Source organism: Phodopus roborovskii, unplaced genomic scaffold, assembly GCF_943737965.1.
Source record: "Phodopus roborovskii unplaced genomic scaffold, PHOROB, whole genome shotgun sequence".
Classification (NCBI taxonomy): Eukaryota; Metazoa; Chordata; class Mammalia; order Rodentia; family Cricetidae; genus Phodopus; species Phodopus roborovskii.
This window is the reverse complement of record NW_026126461.1, coordinates 13,646,347-13,672,428: the sequence shown is the minus strand read 5'-3', so window position 1 is coordinate 13,672,428 and position 26,082 is coordinate 13,646,347. Positions and strand designations below refer to the sequence as shown.

Sequence of the window (26,082 nt, the reverse complement as noted above, 5' to 3'; positions counted from 1 at the left end):
ATATCAGTTAAACAAAAGCCACAGAATGCAAAAAATCACCAATGCAAGTGAGTATTAACAAGAACTATGCATCAGGTGTATTTCTTTCTCATAAACACTGCAAAACATTTCATGGACACCAATTTGTGGGGTATCTTAAGTAATCTATAAAACATTATCTTATTATTTTTAACTACATATAATACACAGTGTTCCTTTTGAAAACCTGACAAATCTTTCAATGAAAGCCTTACTGAGCTGCCATTTTGGTTTGCTGTGATTTGACATGGCTTCCTCGCGCACTCATGATGCTCGCAGCTCGCTATCACCCTGCCTACGCCTCTCAAGCACTGGGAGTACAAATGTATGCCACCACCACATGGCAAACCTTTAATTTTTAATTAAAAACGCACTAAAGGCGTTGTTTCAATATGAGAGATACTTACAATTACTATTTCAATTACGGAAAAAAATCGAAGACAATAAAATAAGCAGCATTATTTAAAACTAGCAAGGTAGTGTCAGTAGCTATAAATCATATAAACGGTGTAAGAAAAGAGGCTGACAGTGCCAGAGAACAGTACGCTTTCTCTAGCTCCATTACCTATTCTCTGTGAAAATCTGCTTATTCAATTGAATTAATGAACATCTTTGATAACTTAAGGATTAAACTGTAAGGAATCACAAATTCTTAAAAGCCAGGTTTTTAAATTATAGCTATCCATTGTGAATAGCAATCAGCCAGCAACTTGAATAACTACTTTTTATTCTACCATCCTAGTACTATCATAAGTTAAATGCACATAAAGTTACTTAAAATAAGTTATAAAAGTATTATAACTGAGACTGTCAAAACATTAAGTAATTAGCCAATTCCACACTTATATGCAGCCAAAGAAACATTATAAATCATAATCAAAGAGAAGATAAAGAAAAGGAATGTGAATTCGTCTGAAAGAATATGTAAGTCCAAAAGATCCCAAGAACCATAAAGGAGAAGAAAGAAACCCGGGGACCTTTGCTCAGATCCTGACAGAAGAGGAGACACTGAGGAAGAAACCACAATTTGAAAGTAATGTGAGCATCGAGGAATTCAATTAACAGAAGCAATGGTTATAATATTCAAGTACTTCATATTCATGTCCACGTGACTGTGGAGGCATTTATATCTACTTAACACATTATATTATGTGAGACCACGTGGTGTGAGAAGTTCCGAAGTGCTGACTACAGTCTTTCATGATAATATTTCCATCTATGGACTACATCGAGTCACCCAGAGAAAACAACACTGCACTCCTGAAACCCTGCCCTGGGCAGCTTTCCCTGGGGATATGAATAAAGCGGCCATTCTAGGCATACTAGGATGTTTAACTGGTTCTAGATAGTATCCATTGGTCACTGTAACACAAAAGTCTAGAGACTCTGCCACATGACCCCGTGAGCAAAACTGCTCCCTAGTAATAATTCCCAAGATGACAGATAGATGTATAATAGGGAGGGAGGGAGGGAGATGATAGACTGATATATACTAGGCATTAAGCAGACAATAAAACTAAAATTAAACTAAATTCTAATTCTTTAAATCTCAACATATTAAGGATAAAAAATTAAGCTACATCTTTTTTTTTTTTTTTTTTTGTACTGTGAAAACAAGTAAACATAGTATCAATCTTAAGGCAAACAGTTTCTCTGTTCTGAAGAAACAGTGAAGGAATGGCTTTCTCCTCATTCTTACTTCTATCTTAAATGATACCCTACCTTCCTGCTGTCTCCTGAGGATTAAAAACAACTGCAGTCTGTCCTTTCAGCTTTGAAGGCAAGAGAAGCGCTTTCTGTCCTCTGAAATGCTCTCCAGGTGACCTGAGGTGACTTACAGTAAGTCTATTCTGCCCTTAGAAATAAGTTTAATAGGACCTGCATGTCAACAAGAGCAATAATTTGTTACAGCAAACCAGAATTAGCTCCTTGCTCACTTACTACCCAGACACTCTGCTGGCACCAGCGGATGGAGAGCTTACCATTGATGTGACTGATCGTGCATCTTCTTCGTAGTTCACCACGGGAGGCGGCTCCTTCCCATCGTTCTCTTGTACTTTTTGCTCCAATAATTCTTTTTGCGCTGCACACTTTGCCTCAGTGCATCTCAGCTGCTGGACTGACTGCTTCAACTCTTCAAGTGCCTGTTTTTGGCCCAGAAGAAGCACAATGCTACAACAGAATAAAACAAACACACGTTATTTCAGTTCAACGAGAAGTAAGCGTGTTAATGGAAAACTGTGTGCCTATGTGTGTGTGTGCATGTCTGTGTGTGCATGTCTGTGTGTGCATGTCTGTGTGTGCATGTCTGTGTGTGTATGTCTGTGTGTGCATGTCTGTGTGTGCGTATGTCTGTGGGGGGGGGGCGGGTGCGCACGTGTGCAGATCACACTTTTGTGAACTTTCATTTCCCTCTATAGCACTCCTTCAGAATCATAGAAAATATGAAAACAGACTTCAATAACAATGGTTACTGGATGCCAAGAGTGACAAAATGAATATAAGTCATCAACAGAACACTTTCAAATAAATTATGGCCTGTGGCACCTATGTTCTGATATACACAAGCTATCTGCCTTACCAGGAGTTAGGTTTCGGCGTGCAGGCCCCAAACAGATTGAACAAACTGACATAAAAGCAAAATATTAAGTTAACTTCAAATCTCAAGAATTACTCATTTAAAGTATGACATGCTCCTTGGATAAAATCAATAAAATTAAGGAGATAGCCTGTGCACTGAGCTGTAGGCATATTGTGATGTGTGTCTTTTGAGTAAGGGAAAATTAACATGGCAGAGATTTTGACCATGACCGAATGAGCATAAGTCTACAAATCTTTCTCCTATGAACAAAATGGAGGCAACAGATTTCCCTACCCCTCTTTTGGAGGGTGGCCCTCAGAGATCCCACAATGGGAACTGCAAGCTAATTCCCCCACAGCAAGGCCACCAGAAAGAAAGAAAAGTGCTGGCAAGAATGCCTACCCCATAAGAACAGGGTGCTAATACCTTAAAAGTAAGTGCACAAGACAACAGGCTAGAAATCAGAAAACGCTCCAGAACTAGATAGTGAGGTAACTGACTTAAAAGGTCAAAACATAGCAGAGTGCAGAGAGAGACATAACCACACTGAGCTATTTAAGTTGTGTCTCCTGTCGTGAGAACCCAGTTCCAATCTAACTGAGCAGGGCTCAGCCTCAGCAACCACAGTGAAGAAAGCTTGTCTCGGTAACAGTTCAAGGAATTCAAAGAACAATGTGAAGTTGGGGAGGAACAGAACTTAACAATAAAAAGCATTTATAGAAGAAAGACAGACTGCTCTAAACAGCAGCATTTAATAAGTGATAATGACCATGTACATCATCATCATCGTTCAGTAAATCTGTGACCTGTTTTTAAAATCTGTACACATTTCTTAGTAAATTCATGCTGGTTTGTTGGTTTGTGTATTAGTTGGTAATTGCTTTTTTTTTTTTTTTTCTTAATAAACTGGCACTTCTATTCAAAGAAAATCCATGCAGAACAAGCTAATTTCTAAGTCAATCAGTTTTGTGAGAAAAAAAATATCAGGAGACCCTAGAAACGATTACATTCACTATACTTTTTAGACTTTGTGGGGGTTTCATCCTAACACATGTACCAAAAGCAAAGTACCACAGAAATCACAATGGCTATAACAACAAGACAAGAAATTATTCGAAATATATCAGGTAAGATGTCACAATGCATTTTCATATGCATCCAGAAAATTATTCAAAAATGATTTATCACGAAATTATCTGACATATTTAAAAGTAATGCTCTAAAAGCGCTGAGTCAGTAGTCTTACACAGTGACTAACAGAAAGACAAAAAGGAAAGTAACTAAAAAGGGGGACTGCACAGTGCAGGAGGAAGAAAATAAGCTTTGCAATAATGAAACATAAAGTGACATGTAAGAGGTGATAGAAGCAAAATGTTGTAAATGTTAACCAAACAGCCACATAAAGAAAATTCAGTGTGTATTTAGAAGAACAAACTCATACAGGCTGTGGTAGCAGGTACAGGGCTGCACAGATTCAAGCCACACAGGGTCCCAGAGAGGGGAAAAGGATATGGGTTTATCTGTAACTGGTACCTGTTTGCCAAGGAACACTTTTCACCAATAAATTCTCACTGCGTATACTAACCACACTCCAGGGGAGGGCTAACACAACACAAAAACAATGTTATTTTATACAAGAAGGAAAAATAATGGTAAGGATCTTGGAAAAAGTCATATTATCAACTACCTAAAAATTACTGTAATACATATAAGTCTATGAATATATGTGTATGGCTTAAATGAAATTTTCATATCTGGGCTGACAATGCTTTCTCCAACAGCTGAAGGCCATCTAACAAAAACATTAACATCAGGCCTAAGAAGCCCTCTTTGGAGTTATTGCTCAGAGTGGTCCAGGAGAGTCCCAAAACATACAAGTTTTTGCTATTATTGCTCTATTAGTGAAGTGTTCCTATTAGTGAAGACATCATGCACTTCAGACCCAGGGCCCAGCTGTCCCTGAGTTTGAACTGACTTGAACTCCTTTTCCCCAAGGACTAGCTTTCAGGGTACCAGAAGGCATCATGCAAGCTTCCAAAGCAGTAGGACCAAGTCTTACCAAGCCATGATGCCAATGAACTGTGCCAACACCCAGCATGGCAAAATAATCTTGAGTGCACTAGTAGCATGCACACCTAGGCAGTACTCGGCAGACCTCCAACTGGACTTAAGATCACTCAACAAGAGGGAAACCATGCCTGGGACTGGAAACCTGGTCACTGGGCTAGCGAAGTCATGGAAGGGAACCCACAACCAGCACTTTATTAAAACAATAGAATCCCTAACTATATCCCAAATGTTTTTCCTTATACACACAGGTAAGTGCAGCCTTCACCCCATCAAAGAAACTTCTTTTTACAGAAAACCACAACCAATCAAAATGCAGTTATGGAGCCCGGTATTAATGGATGTCTACAAAATACTCCGACTCCTAAAGCTCAGGGAACATTCAGGAAGAGGGTAAAAAGAACGACTCTTAAGAGCAAAGGATTGGGGAGTTTGCTGTGAGACTGTACCTCCTCATAATGTCCATAAATTGTCACCAACATGAGCTGAACAAGGACAACAACAACAGACACCACAGCCAACCACAGCGAAAACCCACAGACCTCAACCCTAAACAATGAAGTCTGTGCAACTAAGGAATGTTGAGAGTGAGTGAAACAGACTTCTCTAAAAAAGGGCACACCGAGTGGTTATCCAGTACCAAATACCAGGCCTGAACACACACACACACACAAACACACACACACACAATGGAAAAAGACGACATGAATTTGAAAGACAGTAAGATGGGGTGTATGGGGGAGTTTTGAAGGAATAAAAGGAGAGGGAGAATAACACAATTATGTTATAAACTCAAAATACAATAAAAATTAATCCAACCATAATAAAAAAAATACAGGAAGAAACTTAAAACATAGGAAAAAGTTGGGCAGGTATTGCAGTACAGAAGACAGATATCACAAAACGGCACACCGAACGGACGATCTACATTAGTCATTAGGGAAACAGACATTATAATGACCTTTAAGGATGGCCTTAACCAGAACCTTTATTTATGGCATATTTCAACCTTTGGTACCCAGAAGTGTGAGAGAGGAAGTACGTGCTGCTTTTACCGACTTCACTACAGCAGCTTGAGAAAGGATGGAAGCGTCTGAAGGAACTCCGAGGAAGGATGCTATGCCTTAGAAGCCAATCCCAGAAAGTTACTCACAGCATGACTCCACTCGGGTAAGAAAACAGGTCTGCGGGAAAGGAGGTGGGTTAATAGCAGTCAAGGACACACGGAGAGGGCAGAGGGCAGCATAAATAGACGTCATATTTAATATTGTACGCTGAGGCTAGCAACAAGTACTCACGACCCGGCTCACTAGGACTCACCCCTGAAAGCCCGGCCACGCTAACCCTTCTAACTCCTAAAAGTTCTACTAGCCTGCAGGGCCTCTGCGGGAAGCTGGGTAAAGTCCGAAGCCGGCTCCACCCCTACCTGTGGGTACCTCTGTTCCAGGGTGCCCTGCCTGGACAGGCCTCGGCACAGGACTGGCATGTACCATGTACGTCCCCGGGTTGAACTGCTAGAGGCCAATGCGGCTGCTGGACGCCCCAGCTCGACAGCAGCCGCGTTGCGGGGCCATTAACGGCACACGCCCTCAGGCACGTGTGAGAAGGCAGCCCAGCCCCGAGAACTGCAAAGGGAGAAATTTTCAAACAAACAAAAATAGGAGAGGTACTAAGGAGGAAAAAGAAACACACTGCGGAAAAACTGATCCGGGAAAAAGAAAACTCTCCCGCTCTATGGTGAAGAAAGTGCGAAGAAGAACAGCCAGCCGGCCCAGACCGGGGCCAAACCGTCCTCGGGGAAGGTTTGGGAGCGAGCTTGTACTTCCTTTTTTTGTGACTAGGGAGGCACAGAGATGGACCTAGTGTGGTTTAGAGGTAAGAAAACTACCCAATGCTTCTGAAGCACTAGGGGAAGATTTAAATATTTGGAAGCAACTTTTGTACATTATTTGTGGAAACAAAAATGGCATCAAAATGCCCACTTTCTGTGGTAGAAGATGCTGAATGGTGGTGGCACTCACTAAATAAAGACTACGGAGCCAGCTAGGACTGAAGCTGCGCAGGGGACATTAAGATTGATTCAGCTTTGCACAGGGGAGGTATAAGCCCTTCTACGACATTCAAACAGGCATACCAAGTAGGCCGTTAAACGTGATAATAATACGCATAAGTCATCTTCAGGCCACCCAGAGAAGAGGCATCCAGCCTAACAAAGTGAGCTAGCAAGAATAACACAAACAGAGGTGATCTGGACAGATTTCAAAAGCAAAATCAGATGTCCAGAAAGACAGCTGTATATTCCAGGATATGGGTAACCTCTGAGATTCTTATTTCTACAGCAATTGGTCAAGACCTAGATAAATGTGGGTTGAAATTTAAGTGTTAATTGAGGAAATGAATGAGAAGTACTCTTAGTATGAGTTCACACCCACAGTGGAGAAGGCAAAGGGCTAATGAGGGGATGCTGAGGGATAAAAAGGGCTAATGGGGGGGGGGATGCTGAGGGATAAAAAGGGCTAATGAGGGGATGCTGAGGGATAAAAAGGGCTTCTGTGGCGGAGGTACAACTGAGTGACAGTACAGCATTGCCTGGTGGGTGTGGGCCGAGTCCTGTACCCAGCACCTCAGAGAGCGGGGAAGGGGGGAGAGGAGGTGGGGGGGTAAAGACTGGTAGTTCTGGGGTCAACACTGGAAAATGAGTATAAGGACCCTGTTGGGAGGAAGGAAAGGTAAATAAATAAAATATATAAAGTAATACAAACTTTCTGGGGAAACAAAAGATAGTAATACTTTATAAGATTACAAGAAATGACTTAGAACAAGTAAGAACTCTATTGTAAAATGCAAAGATGGCCATTAAGGATGGGTGCTCACGGGAAATGTGTGCAAATGCAGGAATCTGGTTTCCCCAGACAAGGAGAAAGCCATTTCCTGTTTCATATGATGACAACAATAAAGTGGGAAGATAAGAAATGTCACAGAAGTAGAAAATATTTGAGAGGTTATGCCAAAAATAAGAGCAAGTGTAGATCAGAGCGCTCTAACACAACACAAACCCTTGAGAGCTTTGAGATCCGAAAGCAGTGATGAGGGTTTGGAAGCGAGAAGCTTATACACTGCAGTCAGGCCTGGGGAGCCAGTCACCCTGAGAATGCACAGCTGGAGAGCGGCAGCTGTTACAGTGTCCTCCTTGCAAGCGCCAGAACACAAGTTCCAATCCCAAGCACCCACATAAATCCACGTATGTTACTGTGCATCTGTAACCTCACTGCTAGGTGGGAGGAGGCAAGGAGCTAGGAGGGTTCCAGATCTCACTGGTCAGCCAACATACCCAAATTGATGGGCTCAGGGGTTCAGTGCAAGAGCCTGACCCAAAAAAACAAACAAACCAGCCCACAAATGAGATGGAGAGATTCATGATAACCAACATTAAACTTTGGTTCCATGTGCATACACATATATACATACAGGCATACATAGAGGGGGAGGGGGGGAGAGGGAGGGAGAGAGAACGGGTTAGGGAGATGGCTCAATTGGTAAAGTTCGGCACACAGCATGAGGACCTAAGTTCAACCCCAGCACCCACAAAAACAGGTTATTGGAACTGTTCTTGGTTACCCCACTGAAAGTTGATAATACAACCCTATTGCTAAACACATCACCTACCGTGATCACAGAGCATGGAGAATCATGCTGAGACAGACCTAAAAGCTCCCTTCCTGCTGGGTAGGTTGGACAGTGCAGGGTCACACTGTCAGGCTGTTCAAGGAGAAAACCTATGGACACAGCAAACTACAATACTGGCCGACCTGACAAGAACACCCACGTGTGCAACAGCAGCATGAATGCCATAAGGGAGTCGGTGACTTTCTAATGAAGCCTAAGACCTGCCTTACAGAAGGAAGTTCATCCCTGCCACTACAGTCAGGACCAAGAACCTGTGGCTGGTAAGGTCACAGGCCTGACAACCATTAGTCTACTGGAGAGGCACACACTTCAAGTGCCCCTAAATAAATAACCTTAAACTCACAGACAAGTGTAACTGCTGTCCTTCACCAGAGGAGCATCTTTAATACAAACAACCAGTCAAAGCAGAGAGCTGTGTGACCATGAGTGCTCAGTCCTCATCCAGGTCACACTTTCCTACACTAGGCCCAGAGAACACTGTGAAGAAGGAGTGGAAACCGTGTAAGTCAGAAATCAGGAAAGACTGCTGCATCCGTATGTCCTTTGCACGCGCGCATGACCTCACCACAGCAGTGGCTGACGCCACAAGACCTGCCCACAATCAGGCCAGTCACTATTCCAGCCTGCAGAAGGGGTGTCACCCCAGTGTGAGAAAGGAAAGTCCCTCTTCTGCAGCAGTGTGAGTGTGGCAGGCTGTCCACCCTCCGCTGGGCGTCGTCCTCACCCATCTATGTGCATACCAGCAGCGCCAAGTGGGTGGGAGGGGAGAGAAAGAGAACAAGACCACAGGAAGCTGGGAGGGGGTGAGGCAATGCAAGATGCGCCAAAGAGGAGGCAGCCAGTGTCAACATACTCTAAATGCACTGTTTTACTAAAGAATAAATTACACTTGAAAAGGTCTCTAAAGCCCAGAATATAAGCACCTGCACAATCCCATTACCAGGGAGTTGAGAATGCCTGGGGGTTGGTGGCCAGACAACTGAGTTGAATCATTAAGTTCCAGCCCAATGAGAGACCCCGCCTCTGCAAATAAGGTGGAGAGCAACTGAGGCAGACATCCGACATCAAACTCTGGTTTCTGCACAGACGCACACATTCTTGTACCTGCACACATGAGCAAGTACACACAACTAACACACATTCTTATATTTGCACACATGAACAGGTAGACACATCTAACTCAGGTTCTTATACCTGCATGCACGAGCGAGTACACACATCTACAAAAAAAAAAAAAGAAATGTACTAAGACAAGTAAAATCAAAAGATCCAGAAAGATATTTTCAAGTCAGAAATCAGCCAGACAAACACCAGGAAAGAAAAAAAAAGTAAACATGAAGCTGACTTCTATATGCAAAGTAGATCAGTGCGCTCTAATTAATTTATTTGATGCCTTTTAATATAGCAGCCAATTTCTAGATAACACTTCTCCATATTATTTTACTAAGGGATTTTCAGTAAGTCTCATAAAAAGAAAAATAGATGTTGAAGAATAAGGACAGCTTTTAACTAAGAATGCCTTGTGAAGTAGTTCAAACTGTTAAAGCATGAGGACATTTGGAGGGACATTTACGAATACTGCACTTTTCTAGGACATATCTGTCTTGGTTAGGGTGTCTAATGCTGTGATGACCTAAATCAACTTGGGAAAGAAAGGGTTTATTTTGATTACATTTCCTGGTAACAGTCCATCACTGAGGGAGTCAGGACAGGAACTGAAGCAGGGCAGGAACCTGGAGGCAGGAGCTGAAGCAGCGGCCACGGAGAAGCACTCCTTATCAATAAAGGAGCACTCAGTATCAATAGAGGAGCACACCGTATCAATAGAGGAGCACTCTGTATCAATAGAGGAGCACTCTTTATCAATAGAGGGGCACTCTTTTATCAATAGAGGAGCACACCGTATCAATAGAGGAGCACTCCTTATCAATAGAGGAGCACTCTTTATCAATAGAGGAGCACACCGTATCAATAGAGGAGCACTCCTTATCAATAGAGGAGCACTCCGTATCAATAGAGGAGCACTCTATCAATAGAGGAGCACTCTTTTTTATCAATAGAGGAGCACTCTGTATCAATAGAGGAGCACACCTTACTGGCTTGCTCTGTATGACCTCCTCAGTTTGCTTTCCTATCACACCCAGGCTCAGCAGCCCAGGGATAGCAGTTCCACAGTGAGCTGGGCCCTCCCACAGCAATCACTAATCAGGCTTGCCCACAGGCCAGCCTGGTGGGGGCATTTTCTTAGTTGAGGTTCTCTTTTCTCAGATGACTCTAGTTTGCATCAAGCTGACTTGAAACCAGCCATTAGACGAACATTTTACAGAATTACAAGAACAGTTTTCCAGAGTCCTATGATATAACTACATGAAACCCCACCATTTTAAGGTGAAAACTCCCATTTCTGGAAAGCCATATCCACAACAGCATGTAATAAGCATTTCTGTAAAACTGCATCCATTAGCCTGTATTCTTTCTGGTGATCTTTCTGCTACTCACTCAGACTTCTTTTCACAGGTCTCAGAAGATTCTTCAATCCTCTTCTCTAGTTCCAGGACAGCCTCCTCCTTGCTTAAAAGCATCTGCTGTGTCTGTGAGAGCTCTTCTGCTAAAGTCTTCAACCTGGAAGGAGGGGGCACCACTATCAATAACACACTAAATATGCCAGTGTGCAGATGCCCAGAGAGCACACAAACATCAGAATCTCAAAGTCCAAAACCGCAGCCACCTGTGATTGTTTTAAGGTGAAATTTCAGTTCCTTGGTTGCACTGACCATGTTCCAAATGCTAAACAGAAATGTGTCTACTTTCTACTGGATGTCACAGAAGGCACTGCAATCCTCAAAGTGAGAGGCCAGGAAACCAGACATCAGTGTATGTGCTGTGAGAGTCGACGGGCTATGCGTGAAACCTGATGGGAGATGTCAGTCTGTATGTATGTTTCTCTATTTGGGGCTTGCATGGTGGTGGATCCAGACCGGCAGGGAAAAACCTACACATAACAGAAACCTGTATCTATGAAGAAGGTCTGTAAGCTTGGAAGGGAGGCTAGTGCTCTGGGAAGTGACTGTCTATAGTCAGCGTTATTCCTGTTTGTTTGTTGGTTTATAGACAGGACTTCTGTAGCCCTGGCTGTCCTGGAACTCACTGTGTAGGCCAAGCCTCAAACACAGAGATGCAACTGTCTCTCAGGGATGATAGGTGTGCAAGAACACAGCCAGACAGGTCTTAAAATTGGGGCAAGGGACGGGAAAGATAAAAAGCAATAATATGTATCATGTCCTAGGAAAAAGTATGCTTTTATGAAAAGATCACACTTTTTGGTCTTCAGATTAACACACATTTGCACTCTGGCTTTACCCATTTATCTGAGACTCAAATTCTTCAGCTCACAGAATCTGCTTTCTCATCTAGAATATTCTGGCACTGAAATACCTGCTTCCTTAGCATTGTTTGTTCTGGAGGGAACTGAAGTAATGCACTGCATATATTATAAATTAACTACATTTTGGTAGGATAAGTGGTAATCAGCATATTTTGCATATATTAATTACCTTGTTTACTCTTTATAACAATCCTCTATGATAGATACTACTACATTTATTTTATATTAAAGGAAAGTGAGAATCAGTACTTTGGCAACTGAAACTGATGATAAACTACTCCCTATGTTCACAATACACAAAATTAATATGTACCCATGGACCAAATAATTTATGGGTGAATAAAATGGATTCAGTCCTAACTGAATATTTCTACCACATACATACACATACACACACACACACACACACACACACACACACACACACACACCTATTATATTAAAACTTCAGACTTTCAAAGGAAGACACTGAGGGATGTCTGAACAGGAAGAACCAACAACAGGGGTTTAATATCTCTTGGGAAGGAGATGTGTCTGCCCCTCCCCAGGAAGGTAACAGGGATCACCTCCCAGAGCTGCCCAGCACAGGGACTTAGGACCCAAGGCCTTCTGCACAAAGTGGTGGAAAATACAGGTAACCTGAGGACAAGGAGGGCTGCAGCCCAGCAGAGGACAAACCCACATTTGCCACAAGTCTTAAAGTACCAAAATGACCCCTGTATTACAGGGTAGCATTAGAGAAGAAAGCCCTGTATAGTTTACCATCACTCAGAGTATGGCAACCTTTAGAAGGTTCTGGTGCTCAGGAACCAAACTCCTCAGGGCATCAAAACACTTAAGATAATCACAAGTCACAGTGCCTGGAGCCACACTGCCTTGGGGCAGGGACAACATGGGGGACACCGTGAGTCACGCCTGTAAAACTGGGAGAGGTTCTGTCACACACCTAACAACAGGTTTCAACAACAGTGGGAACCACAGAGGGAACAGTCGTCAGGGTGCTTGCCTTCAAAAGAAGTCACGTTCTTCACCTTGCATGTCTGAGTGCTGACACCAGGCAGGAATGCCACTGCATGCTCTCAGGCTCTCAGAGTCCCCTACACATGAGCCCAGCCGACACTCCCTCCCCCGCTCACTTGAGCATCCCAAACTAGGGGTCTCTGGAGTGAGTGTGCCTGCCCAGCCCGTGCACATCTGAGATAATGGGAGCTGTGGCACAAATATGAAAAGCCTATGCAGTGAGTGAACACAGCCAACCTTGCGACAACAGCATGCCATCAGGGTGGCCATCAGGGCTCACTACAGCAGCCTGCCATGCCGCCCCACGCCAGGCCCACTAGTTTCCAGCTATTAGATAATCCAGAAGCTTCTCTAATCCAAGGACCTTGACAACAAAAACTTCTCAAACACTCTCATTTTGTTCAGTATTTTTCTTGCTTTTATCTAATTGTATTTATTTGTAACTCATTTTCTCTTTGACATATTTTCTCACCAATCATTCTTCCGTTTCTTCCTTTGCTTTATTTTACCAATTTTTAACATTTTAAAATCTTATTATTTTTGTGCTTCTTTTCTATTCTAATTGTTACTGTAGTTGTTGTTCTTACTTGGCTCACACGGAATTTGTGTATCTGACTTGAACCTATAGTCACTGTGGCTTTTTTCCTCTCTGGCCACCAGTGGGGATGAGGCCAGCACCTCAAAGACCTCAAAGACTTTGGGGAGGGGGCTTTGCTGCTGAGCCACACGCCATCTTTACCCTCCACCCATGACCTAATCCCAGCCAAACCTTCCCAGATGCTACAGATAAAGGACACAACAGCCCCTTCTGACAATCCAACTCCAAGAAGCCACAATCACAGGGAGCCTAGGGTCCTGTTCCTAGACATCCGCCACTTAGCAACAACAGAGCAACAAATGACTAGAGAAGCAGAGCCTGCAGGAGATCGAATATGGACAGTTTCCTTCCCCTCAAACACACACTACTGACTAGTGGGAACCAGCCAGAGGCCCTCTCTGTAGACACACTCTTTGCAATATCATATACATTCATGAAATACCATAACAAACCCAGAGGGAGTTAAAGGAAGCTGAGGTGCTGATATAGCAAGATACATATTATAAGATTTTCAAAAACTAATAAAAAAAAAACCTATGAAGTGAAACAATATGGAAAATTTTCAAAATCTTCAAACAGGGGCATCCCCGTGCAGGAGGCACTTAAGAACCTCAAGTAGACGTGACCAGAAAAGAACCTCCCCTGAGGTTCTTATAATTAAGGTGCCAAGAAAACGCAACAGAGTGAAAACCATAAAAGTTCCAGAAGGGAAGCACCTGGTAATTTACAGTCACAAACCATTAGCATAACAGCAGAGTTCTCAGTGGAAACTCTAAAGGCCAGGAAGGAGTGCATGCAATGAACCATGGTTACTACAACCACAATCCCACAGATGAAAGGAAAAACAAAGACAACATAAGACAAACATAAGCCAGAGGATCCCACACCAGTAAAACGGCACTATACAGCATCCTACACAATTCAGTAAATGGTAAAGTCTTCCCAAGATAAACATAAGCCAGAGGAATCCCACACCAGTAAAACGGCACTATACAGCATCCTACACAATTCAGTAAATGGTAAAAACTGTAAGATGCACAGTGCTCCAAACAGCTGGAAAGAAGTCCAAAGATGACAGGAACTAATATATTACCCTTCACTAACAATTCTAAATCTAAATAGACTCAATTCTTCCATTAAAAGGCAGGGAGTGGCTAAATGAATTATAAAACAAGAACCACAGGTGGCTGCATGCAAGAAACTCACCCTATCAACAAAAGCATGAAGACTGAAAGTGAGGATTTAGAAAATGGTATGACAAGCACACAGATTCCTCATCACACAAACAAGCTGCACTCACATGCAACAAAAATCAACTTTAGCCCAAGCTGATCAGAAGATACAAAGAATATTATAACATAGTTAAAAAGGGAACAATACACAGGGAAATACATATGCACTGAAAATCTGATCACTCAGTTTTATAAAGCAAACACTATATATAGTGCATAAAGGAGCCACTAGGCTCCAACACAGTAATAGTGGATCCTTTAATACCACATTCTCACCAACAGACAGCTCATGCATACCAAAACAAACAAAAATAGTTACATTCTATTATGTACTAAATGAACTAAACAGACATGTACAAAATATTCCACCCAACAACTACAGCATATACATTCTTTCCATTAGCACATGGACCTTTTCTAAAACAGTCCATATTTTAGGTCATAAAACAAAGAAATAAAATTATAATTCCCTCCCAAAGGAAATTTCATACTATGGCTACAATATATAGTCGGTAATACCACATTAAATTAGAGATCATTCAAGGGAAAAAAAACTATATTTAGGAGGGAGATAAAAGGGAAAATAGGGTGATTATGATCAGAATATTTTATGTAATTATGAAATTGTCAAAGAATAAACACTACCTTTAAAAAGTTTGTAATATAGAAAAAAGAAACCTGTATTTCAAAGGCCTCAAGTCACTATTAAACAACTGTACATACGGAAGAGATATACAGTGCTTTGTTGTTTATAAAACTCTGCCTTGTGTAACTTTCACAGAGCCGCAGAAGATGCCCAATCACTTCTAGCCACCGCATCTGTGTCACAAGGCCAAGAGCCAGCTCCTTGACCCTGTCCTGGCTGCGCTACATCAGAGCAGGAAAGCACAATTCAATAATGAGACCCTGAAAAAGTCTGCAGTAGCGCTGAGAATTTGAACCAAATAAAAGACCTCAGTTTAAATCTTCATCTACACACTGATCAAATAGTGACAGACTACTTAGGCTGAAAATATGCCACTCTATTCGGATAATAAAAAAGAAAACAAAGAAATAAAAAGCCAGAATGGGCCAGCAGGGGAAAGGCCACAGCAGCGAGCAGCAAAGGGTAGGGGAGGAGGCTGCGAGGGCGATGGGCGGAGCTGCGAGGGCGATGGGTGGAGCTGCGAGGGTGATGGGCGGAGCTTCGAGGGCGATGGGCGGAGCTGTGAGGGCGATGGGCGGAGCTCTGTACTCGAGTCTCCTTTTGCCCTCTGTTTTTCTCACTCCCACGGCCTTCCCCTTCCCCCTTCTATCTTTAGTTTCTCTTCTCAATCACTCACTTAAGCAGCCCTCTACTGATGACAGTTCTCGCTTCAGAAACGTGTTTACTAGGAAAATACGAAATAAGGGTCTGAAGTTTTACTAGGCAGATTTCAAAGCGAGACAGAGAATGACTGAAAAGAATGAAGTTACCTGAAGAAGGCACTTTCCTTTTCTTACCACTAGTCCTGAGTAAGTGAATCAAGTAAAGGAAAAATACATTTTAGTAATTAGTTTACATATCAAAGAGATAGCAAATGTAAGAGCTACTTGCTAATTTCCAAGTGCTCTTTGCAACAATGCTATTATATAGGCTTTATGTACAAACGCGACAGACAGTAACAATTTAAATGGCTTACTCTTTTTATCTTTAAATGATGTGATATTATAAAACAAACCAGTTAAATACTACAGATGACTAGCTGAAAAAAAAATCACAGGTGACATAATTAACATTTTAGTGCTTTAATATGCACTTAAATGCACATGAACATTACAATGAATTATTATTACCTTCATTTCCACATGGGAAACTAAGGCACAGAAAGGGTGAGGGTTTTAGCAAACATCATATAGCTGATAAAACACAGAGGCATTAATACCAGTTAATGCCAAGTAACATAAGTCCTGAATTCCTCCTCTTAACAACTACCCTGTCTTGAGAAACCCTACCTAACAGACATTGTTATGTATAAATACATAAGTGCACAAAGACGACAATACAAACATGTTTATTGAGGCCCTGCTCATACACATAAGAACCACACCTAACTATGCTGGAGTGTGTAGTGCTAATGATGTTTTTCTGATTTTATAAGCTTCAAGCTCCACAAAACCTGGATACAAACAACTGAAAACAACCTAAATGTCCATCCATCAGTAAAAAGCTGAATCAGATAAGTTATGTAACGTGGGAGTATTAAACACTGTCCAACATCAAGAACAGTTCGTAGCTCTGTGTGCATGCTTTCCTGGGTAAGTGGCTTCTGCCCTCCCTGACGGTCCTCCAACAAGAACCATAGAGTAACACAACCCCCGCTACCTACCATCAGAAGTTAGACCTTACCTACTCCTCGTCTCAGAGGACAGTTAGAAAATGATGGCTGGAGCTTGCATTTCCATGTAATCGGGACCTGACAAAACCCCTCTGCCTGTCAGGTAAAGACAAAAGCACCTCCTTTCTCATGGTTGGTCAGTATAGTCCAAGTGACTCCTAAAACGGTTGTCAATGTAGTTCTTGGTAGTGTCTCATGAGTAAGGGTGGGCCTCTACTGCCAAAGACACCACACACTAAGGACACTGGGCTCAGGTTCCTGATTGTAGCTGGATCTCACCTGGAAGCCTCTTTCCTTCAGTCTAGCTTCCATGGTTCTAGAAAACACTATTCAAGCTGCCATGAGCAGGGAGCAATCTCCTTTCACCCTGATGCAACGTCCATCTTCCAGGACAATCACCTACCTGGCGGGACCTAAGCGTGCACAGTGGGGTGATTGCATCTGGCGGCAGCCAAAGCCGTCCAAGGGACCTCCCTCACTTCCCAGGGCTAGTGAAGTCCTGGGAGTGGGGCCACTCCAGAAATCCACAACCGGACACACAGAACTCAACCGATGGTGGTGAGCACAGCTCCATCATGCATGGCACAGGGCACACTGGGAGAGAAGGGGGGCAAAGACCAGAGAGACTGTGCTGACACAGTCCCTCCTAGAAATGGCTGCATCCCCACTCGGACACTGCTAATGCTCATTCGACTCTGAAAGCCAACAAAACAAATAATTTGCCCACAAAAATCTCTGCTCACCAGCTCCTAACAGGCAGCCATTTTTAATATTACCACATTAGATTCCAGTGTCTATATTTTCATCCTATTTGCTGCTCATTAAAACAAATGATCAATCTTAGCACTAACTTCCTCAGAGTATCAACCATATAACTTTAAACCTGCCACAGAACACGCTGATGAATGAAGATGCTGGACAGAGAGAGAAAACAAAAACGTAGACGCAATGGACACTCCTTCTTTAGCACGAAGCACATGAATTAAGAAATGGGATGCCACCCCAGTGTTCTCAGCTGTCAAATGTCCCCTGGAGGACAGAAGCAGCCCAGGCAAGAACGACAAGCTCGCCCATGCTTTATACTGAAAACACCCGTGGCCAATCAAGTCAGAGGCCCAGGCAGAGGGATGAAAACCTGTGAGATGGCTGCACACACTGTTAGGAAAACCCTTCAATGGAGGGGACACCATGCCTTCACACCCTCAAGGTCTGATGCAGGGGCACCCACACATTCATTTCCAACAGTAACCAGTCCTCTACGATTATCAAGGCTTCACTGTGAACATGTGTTTGGCAGAAAAGCATCTGTAGCTCCCTCAATTCTATGCAGCCAGCTTTAAATATTTCAGCTCCAACCTAAGGAATAAGCCTCTAATCCTCCCCTAATAGAGTATCTGTACCACTGTACTATTTCTGAATAAAAGATTAATTATATTCATGAAGACTTTCGTCTGGGTCATTAGAGAGAAATTTTAACAAGTAAAATAATATTCCAATACTGACAAGAATTGAATATTTACTACCTTTAATTCCAACAAAAGGATAAACACATATAATGCTTAGCAATAAATGTTTCTTTCTAATCCCTGAAGAAAACCATGAGATGGCTTAAATATTTAACAATACAGGGTCTTAATCACGTTTTCACAATTCACAAAGTACCTTTAATTGCCTTAAATATTTGAAGAGTACTAAAAAAAATTTACCATCTCTCAAAACTCCCATAAAGTTTACACAAAAACAACCAGGCAAAAGAGCCACTTTAATCATTTATAATTGAATATACCTTTGTTCAAGAGAAAAGAATTCAATCAAGAGTAAAATTTTAGGCTAAATGTTGTGATATCAGTAACTCCAACCTCTCACATTTGGTGTTCACATTGCCAAAATGGCTCTAACACGAACTATTAAGAACAAAATAAAAACTGTATGTAAATTTTTAAAAGAATAAATCATCATTCTAGTATACTGGTAACCAGTGCAAAATTAATGCAACATCACACAAAAAATCAGATTTTCAAAATTACTAGGGTTAATAATAACGATGACAAGTGCCCAACAGAAAAGCCCTCGAAACAGAAAAGCCCTCGAGACACTGCTTCACGCCCTCCCAAAGCAGGAGGCAGCGATCCCTGAATCCACATGCTGACTCCCAGGCAGCAGAGACTAATGAGTGAGCTTCCAGTGCAGGACAAGACTCACGCAGCCCACACACCTCACATACGTAGCACACAACACACACACACAAGAAAAACTTTACTTTTCATCCCTTGCAAACATTGAAGATTTAAAGCTGATGAAGTACAATAACTCTAAGGCAATGGTAACATTTATTTTACACTGCTGTGTAAAGTACTCACGTTGCTTGCAAACTGTCTGCTGTTAAATTATTCCACATGATCTCATTTGCCTGAAGGTTTTCATTTTCTTCTAATAAGGAAGTATCAAATTCTATTTCTTGTTCTTTAGCAGCTGTTGTTCTAGTAAAATATGCCAAATAATTCTAATCAATATTAATATTCTACCATCATCTATCTCAGTGCATACCAAAGGCAAAATATTTAATATAATTCTAAATTATGCTAACAAAATCAAGACAGTAGTATAATTCAGAGAAAAACCCCAGGCATTAAAGATCTAGCCATGTACCCTGAGTCTTGGTCTCTTCATCTGTAGAATACACACACACATTAAGCCAGTTTATCCCTGTCACAATTTTTAAACTATAAAACAAGATGCATGCAAGGGAAAATAACTGATGCCTCAGAAAATTAATACACACATATGCTCATAGTGTCATTCACTATGTAAAAGTCAAATGTCAAGGAAATACAATTTCATAGGTTAAATATGAATTTAAATAATGACATGCCTGCCAGTTAACAGTCTTTTTTAACCTTTGTTTATTACATATATGTGTGTGTGTATGTGTGTGTATTATTTTTATCTGTATAAATGTATCTTTTTATTTATTATTATTTTTTATTTTGCATATCAATCGCAGTTCCCACTCCCTATCTCCCATGCTCCCCCCAACACCTCCCATCCCCCACTGCACAGGGAGGTGAGGCCTTCCAGGAGGGGTCATCAAAATCTGTCACGTCATTTGGAGCAGGGTCTAGACCCTCCCCACTGCCTCTAGGCTAAGGGAGTATCCCTCCATGGCGAATGTGCTCCCAAAGTCCTATTGTGGTCCAGGGATACATCCTGGTTCCATTGTCAGAGGTTCCTTAGTCTGCCCAGGCCTTCTAACTGAGACATAGATTCAGGGGATCTGAGTTTGTCCAATGCTAGATTCCCAGTTATCAGTCTGGGGGTCCATTTGCTCCCCCTTGTTCAGGTCAGCTGTCTCTGTGAGTTTCTGTAGTTTGGTCTTGAACCCTTTGCTCATCACTCCTCCCTCTCAGCAACTGGATTCCAGGAGTTCAGCTCAGTGTTTAGCTGTGCGTGTCTGCTTCTGCTTCCATCAGCTACTAGATGAGGGCTCTATCATGGTATATAAGGTAGTCATCAATCTCATTATCAGGGAAGGGCATCTAAGGTAGGCTGTCCACTGTTGCTCAGATTGAAATTCGCAGGCAAATGGATGGAACTTGAAGAAACCATCCTAAGTGAGGTAACCCAATCACAAAAAGAGGAACATGATATGTACTCACTCATATATGGATTGTTAGACGTAGAGCAAAGGATTACCAGCCTATAATTCACACCACCAGAGGAACTAGGACACAAGGAGGAACCTAAGAGATTCATACAAGGTCCCTCACAGAAGGGGGAAGGGACAAGATCTCCAGAGCACATGGGGAGTAGGGGAGGCAGTGAGTGGAGAGGGAATTAGGAGAAAGAGAAGGGGAGGAGAGGAGAGCATGTGGGACCAGGAAGATTGAGTAGGGGATGAATAGAGGAGAGCAAAAAAAAAGAAAAAACAGATACCATAATAGAGGGAGCCATTATAGGTTTGAAGGGAAAATTGACTCTACAGACATGTCCAGAGACCTATAACGGTGACCTCAACTAACAATCTGAGCAACAGTTAAGAGTCTTAAGTATAATTTTACAAATTAGTTACTAATTTTAAGACAGCCTTTTAAAAATAAAAGCAGATAAATTTATTTAAAATAAACTCTGTCCTAGTAAGGTAATACTCTATTATAAAAAACAGTATCTTCATAAATAGCTTGAAAGGAATGAAAATATCATACCTGTGAACATCTATGAAATTATTATATTCTGTGCTAGGATCTATCTGTTCGACGGACATCTGAATCTCTTTATGGACATTCACTATTTCTTCTGTAACAAGGCTGGTTATCTGGCTATATTCATCAAATATACCTTTTCTGAAAGCAAAAATAAAATCATACATTTTAATGTTTTGTCAAGGAAAATAGGCCCAGAAAGGATTCAGAACAGTAAACACAAGAATGCAGTATCAGTGTTTAAATGTGGTGGCTTTGTGCACCACCTCACTTCACATACATAGACCATGAAGGGTTATTCGAGGGTGCAATAGTTTAAACACATCATTGCCAATTCAAGTATGCATCCGACAAATCCAAAAGGGAGGGACAGCCAGGATTGAAAACTTTCTATTCTTCGATGTTTTATAGGAGCACTGGATTCTGCAGCACAGAGTTCTGACCAAAGCCTATTTCATTGTTTCTTTCTAGTGTAAGACACTCCTCAAAGGTCCCACTCTCCTCTTAGTGCTGGGGATGGGGGTATATATACATATGTACATACATAAATCATATATATATATATATATATATATATATATATACGTGTGTGTGTGTGTGTGTGTGTGCGTGCGTGACAGACAGATAGATCTTAGTTCAACTTTGGTGGCATGTTTCTTCTCCTGCAGCAAAAATTTCATCAAAGGTAATTAAATTGTTCATGTAAAGAGAAAGGAAAAGAATTCTGCCACAGACAAGATCCCTGCTTTCAAGTTTATGCTTTATAAATACCAGTTATTACTGTTTTCAAAGGAAGTATGGGCAAATAAGCCCATTCTGCATATATCTAAAATAATTACTTATGGATCGAAATCACTACCTCCAACCTTCCCTTGTACTTTCCTCAATTACTCCACAGCTCTTTCTTTGCTTGTTTATCTGTTTGGCTGGTTGGTTGGGTTTTGAGACAGGGTTTCACTATATACCACTAGCTAGACAGGAACTCATTATATAGACCAGGCTGGCTTCAAACTCACAGAGACCTGTGCCTGTTGATGTCTCTGAGTGCTAGGAATAAAGGTCTGTATGGACCCAACTAATTGCTTTGTTTTAATAGAAAATGGTGTTGGGGACAAAAACATTTAAATTGAATCAGAAAAAAAAAATAAATCCCCACACACATTTTCAGTGAAAGAAGATTGAATCTAAAGATTTGCAAAATGTTGAGAAAATAAAGGAAGTCCATCAAATATGACCCATCATGTTCTGCTCCTATATATAGGACAATATATATATGCAAGCAACTTACTAACTCCTTAAAAGGTGAGAAACTTGGCCCACATACACATGTCCAAGCGGGTACTCACTGAGCCCACCATTTCTCATTTAAACACATCACTAACTGGGATAGCAAAGTAGGCAACAAAAACAGCGTGTAGAGGCCTATCCCTCGGGAATGCTAGGTCAAGGGACACCACAAGAAAACTCAAGGGAGTCCGACGGGCCTGGGATGCCCGTGGTGTGGGTACTGGCGAAGTTTCCAGCTCTAACGTTTAACCGGGAGAAACGCTGACCCTTATTTAGAAGGGGTGCCATGATAAGCAGGGATGTCTCTTACAGAGCCTTTATCATTTCTTCTTGCATCTTCTGCACGGAGTCCAGCAGCAGAGGAAGGGTGGTGTCATAGTACTGACTCTGGTGCAGCTGCGCCCCCTTCAGGGCCAACACGTACTGATTGTGCAGCACGTGGAGCTTCATCGTGGCTTTGTCATAGCGTTCCTTGGCCTTTTCCGTCTCCTTCCCTGAAGAAAACATTGAGGACAGCAGAGGTGAGATTCGTCTCCAGTGTAAGAAGTCTGCACAGCTGTGACTTCCCGCATTCCAGGAGGAGCCAACTCTGCCGACTGCGTACTGCGTGCACAGTGCTACGCCAAATACCACCGCTCAGCACTCAGCAAGCACATGCTTGGTCCAAGTGAGAACACACAAATGCATACGCACGACCCTTCTCCTCTCCAGAGCCGCCCACATCACACTGGGGCAGCTGCTCACATGAGAAGATGTGAGCGGAAAGCACGCCGACATTGAAGTTCAAGGCTGTGTCTAAGACCTCGATAGACACAAGGAATCCCAGGAGGCTTTGTGGAGAAAACACACTTAAAAGATGTGTGTGCAGAGAGTACGACAAGGACAAGAGACGGCACAGCCTCCTTGTGATGAATGTCAGCAGCTGGACACTTCTGCGTTGGATGCTAAGGGCTCTGTGCTGGAAAGCGTCCCTGATGAGGAGCATGGTAAACCGGAATACGGGAGAATACTGGGAAAAAATAAGCAATGTTGCAGAGGTAGGCAAAGAGAGAAAGCAAAGTTCAGGAAAATGAAGAAAGACCTCTCTGGGGTTGGACAAGTCAGACAGATAATGTGAGACATAACTGGGAGATGCTAACAAATGTCACGAATCAAAACCTTGAGGTTCTTTATTATTATATATTATTATATATATTAAAAATATTTATATGTTGCCAACATAAATGAATAGATCAATTAATACATTCTAAGTAAGTCAGATTTTTATATAAATAGAGTAAATGTGACTTACCAATTTAAAGAATATTATAAAATATTTAGTAAATTCTTCCCTTCTTCGAAGGAAGTTCTGCAAGTAAAATCCTACCCCAGAAAAAGATCTTACATTATTTAAGTTCTGTCTGTGTGTGTGTCTGTGTGTGTGTGACTCTGTATGTGTCTGTGTGTGAGTCTGTGTGTGTGACAGTGTGTCTGGGTGTGTATGTGTGTGTGAAAGAGAGAAAGAGACTGTGTGTGAGACTGTGTGTCTGTGTGTGTGTGTGAGTCTCTGTGTGTGACTGTGTCTGTGTGAGAGTCAGAGAGAGACAGAGAGACAGAGAGAGAGACAGAGAGAGAGTGTGTGTGTGTGTCTGTGTGGCGGCCATGTCTGGGGTGCTCATGGAGGTGGAGAAGGGCATCAGATCCCCTGAAGGTGGGGGTGGGGCGAGGCAGCTGCTGTGGGTGCTGGGAGCAGGGCTCAGGCCAGCAGAAGAGCAGCAAGTGCTCTTCCATTAACCCTGAGCATCTCTGCAGCCCCATGATCAGGATTTTCACTAAGAAGAGCTTTCCTTGGTGGCCAGTGCTGAATGGGCAGTGGGTGTGATTCAAGACACTTCATATACAAGTACTAATCAGTCAACGACCACATTAACTATCTAGAGACCTACTAAAACATAAATAAAATGGAAATCACCCTTCCTGTGGACTAATATGTCTCCATGACCCACAAATGTGGAATCCCCCAAATACCAGAACCACCACAGAGCTCTCCTACAGTGAACAGGGTTATTTTACTAATAGCAAGTTCTGACACACAAGAATTTTAATAACTGTAGAAATTATCTTACAAAGTGTTACCCCCTAGAACTCTGAGTCAGGGGTGGGAGGGCAAAAAAAAAAAAAAAAAAAAAAAGCGCACTCAATTCTGACAAAAATCACAGAACAAAACAAAAAGGGGATTTCTGTAGTACTTGGCTACAATAGGGTAAGACATTTTATGTCATGAATCAGTACAAGCACAGAGGTTAGTAACAGTACAACTTAATATGAAAGATAATTGTATTACTTGTCAGTTAAGTCATTTAAATACTAATTAGGAATGACTTTTAATATCCCAATGAGTATATTTTTCTGACACTAGCATATATACAGCATCCCCATCCATGAATACTAACTAGTAAGAGTATCCTTCTCGCAGAAGTACGGGTCACTGGAGGTCCCAAGGTCAATCACTTGACACACACACACCTCTTCAGGCAGCCCTGAACCTCCACCTCTCAAAATGACTATGTGTCCCTCCCGCCCACAGGAGCAAGTCCTGCAGGACACTGACGTCCACCCAAGGCTTACACCTGCCCACTTGAGTAGAGGCTAAGGCGCACCACCACCGAGTGAGAGAGATGTGCTAGCTGCTGCCGCACAGGGCCAGGACGGCCCTGCTGCTGCCCTTCCTGTGCCCACTGCGATCACTGCAATGCATGCGTGTGCTGCCTTTCCCTTTCGTTTCAACTCTGTGTCCAAACGCTAGTCTCTTACCTGACATTAAACAACTTGATTCTAACAACACAATTTACAAGGCATGTACAGTTATCTAGACACAGTTCAAGTCAAACAGATCCCTTCCGCAGTCTACATGCTCACAAGAAAACAGTTACCTATCAAGAGTGTCTGGGTGTTGTGGTAAAATCTCACACTCTTTATTTGTACTTTTTAGGTACTGACTGATGGGTCAACGCAACTAACTCCACACTTAATCCCCCCTTTAAACTACTGGGTGTGGTTTCTATTTTCTTACCTTAACTCTAGAATTCCTTACTCATTCTGAATTATTTTCTAATTTCAGACGCCATATCTTCACACATACATTTTCACTGAGATATTTAAACCACCCATCTGTTTCCTACTTTCACAGATTTTAAACTCCACACTGCCCATCTGCCTTTCTAGCTGGTGTAGAATGACTCAATAAACACACACAATGTTCAACTCAGTACGGTTAATAATACAAAATAACAGCAAACTTAATCTACAGTTCCTTCTTTTTTCTGAATTAGGTGTATTACATGATCAGCAACCTAAGTGGGAGCCTTACAGACTCTAAAGCTCAAACAATAAGCTGCCTTTGAAAGCATCCAATAAATAATCTGTTACATTAACATATGGATTCTCCGATAACACCGTGAGGTCTAAAACTGAAGCTACGGGGTCAAAGGGTTTGGGGGACAAAGTGAGCCACCACTCCCCACAAGTCAACCTTCAGTTGTAAAGGGTGCTTGTCACAAATACACTACCAGCACTCTATCCACTCTATAGGGACAGAGTTATGACCTGCCTCACTGTCATAACTTGGGGGGGGGGACTTTCTTTTATTGATTTGTTTTACAAATAAACATC

At 42.1% G+C, this 26,082-nt stretch overlaps 1 protein-coding gene across 3 annotated transcripts in view; it reads right to left on the bottom strand.

Annotated features, from left to right (window-relative positions):
- Fer (FER tyrosine kinase) overlaps positions 1-26,082 on the bottom strand; it is a 216,124-nt gene that overhangs the window by 146,261 nt on the left and 43,781 nt on the right. For all 3 annotated transcript variants that reach the window (XM_051190878.1, XM_051190880.1, XM_051190879.1), the window contains exons 5-9: positions 22,742-22,925; positions 21,148-21,285; positions 19,306-19,425; positions 10,853-10,975; positions 2,001-2,190 (exon numbers count right to left, since the gene is read on the bottom strand). In XM_051190878.1, the coding sequence (XP_051046835.1) occupies positions 2,001-2,190; positions 10,853-10,975; positions 19,306-19,425; positions 21,148-21,285; positions 22,742-22,925 (755 nt within the window). The remainder of the gene's footprint in view (positions 1-2,000; positions 2,191-10,852; positions 10,976-19,305; positions 19,426-21,147; positions 21,286-22,741; positions 22,926-26,082) is intronic.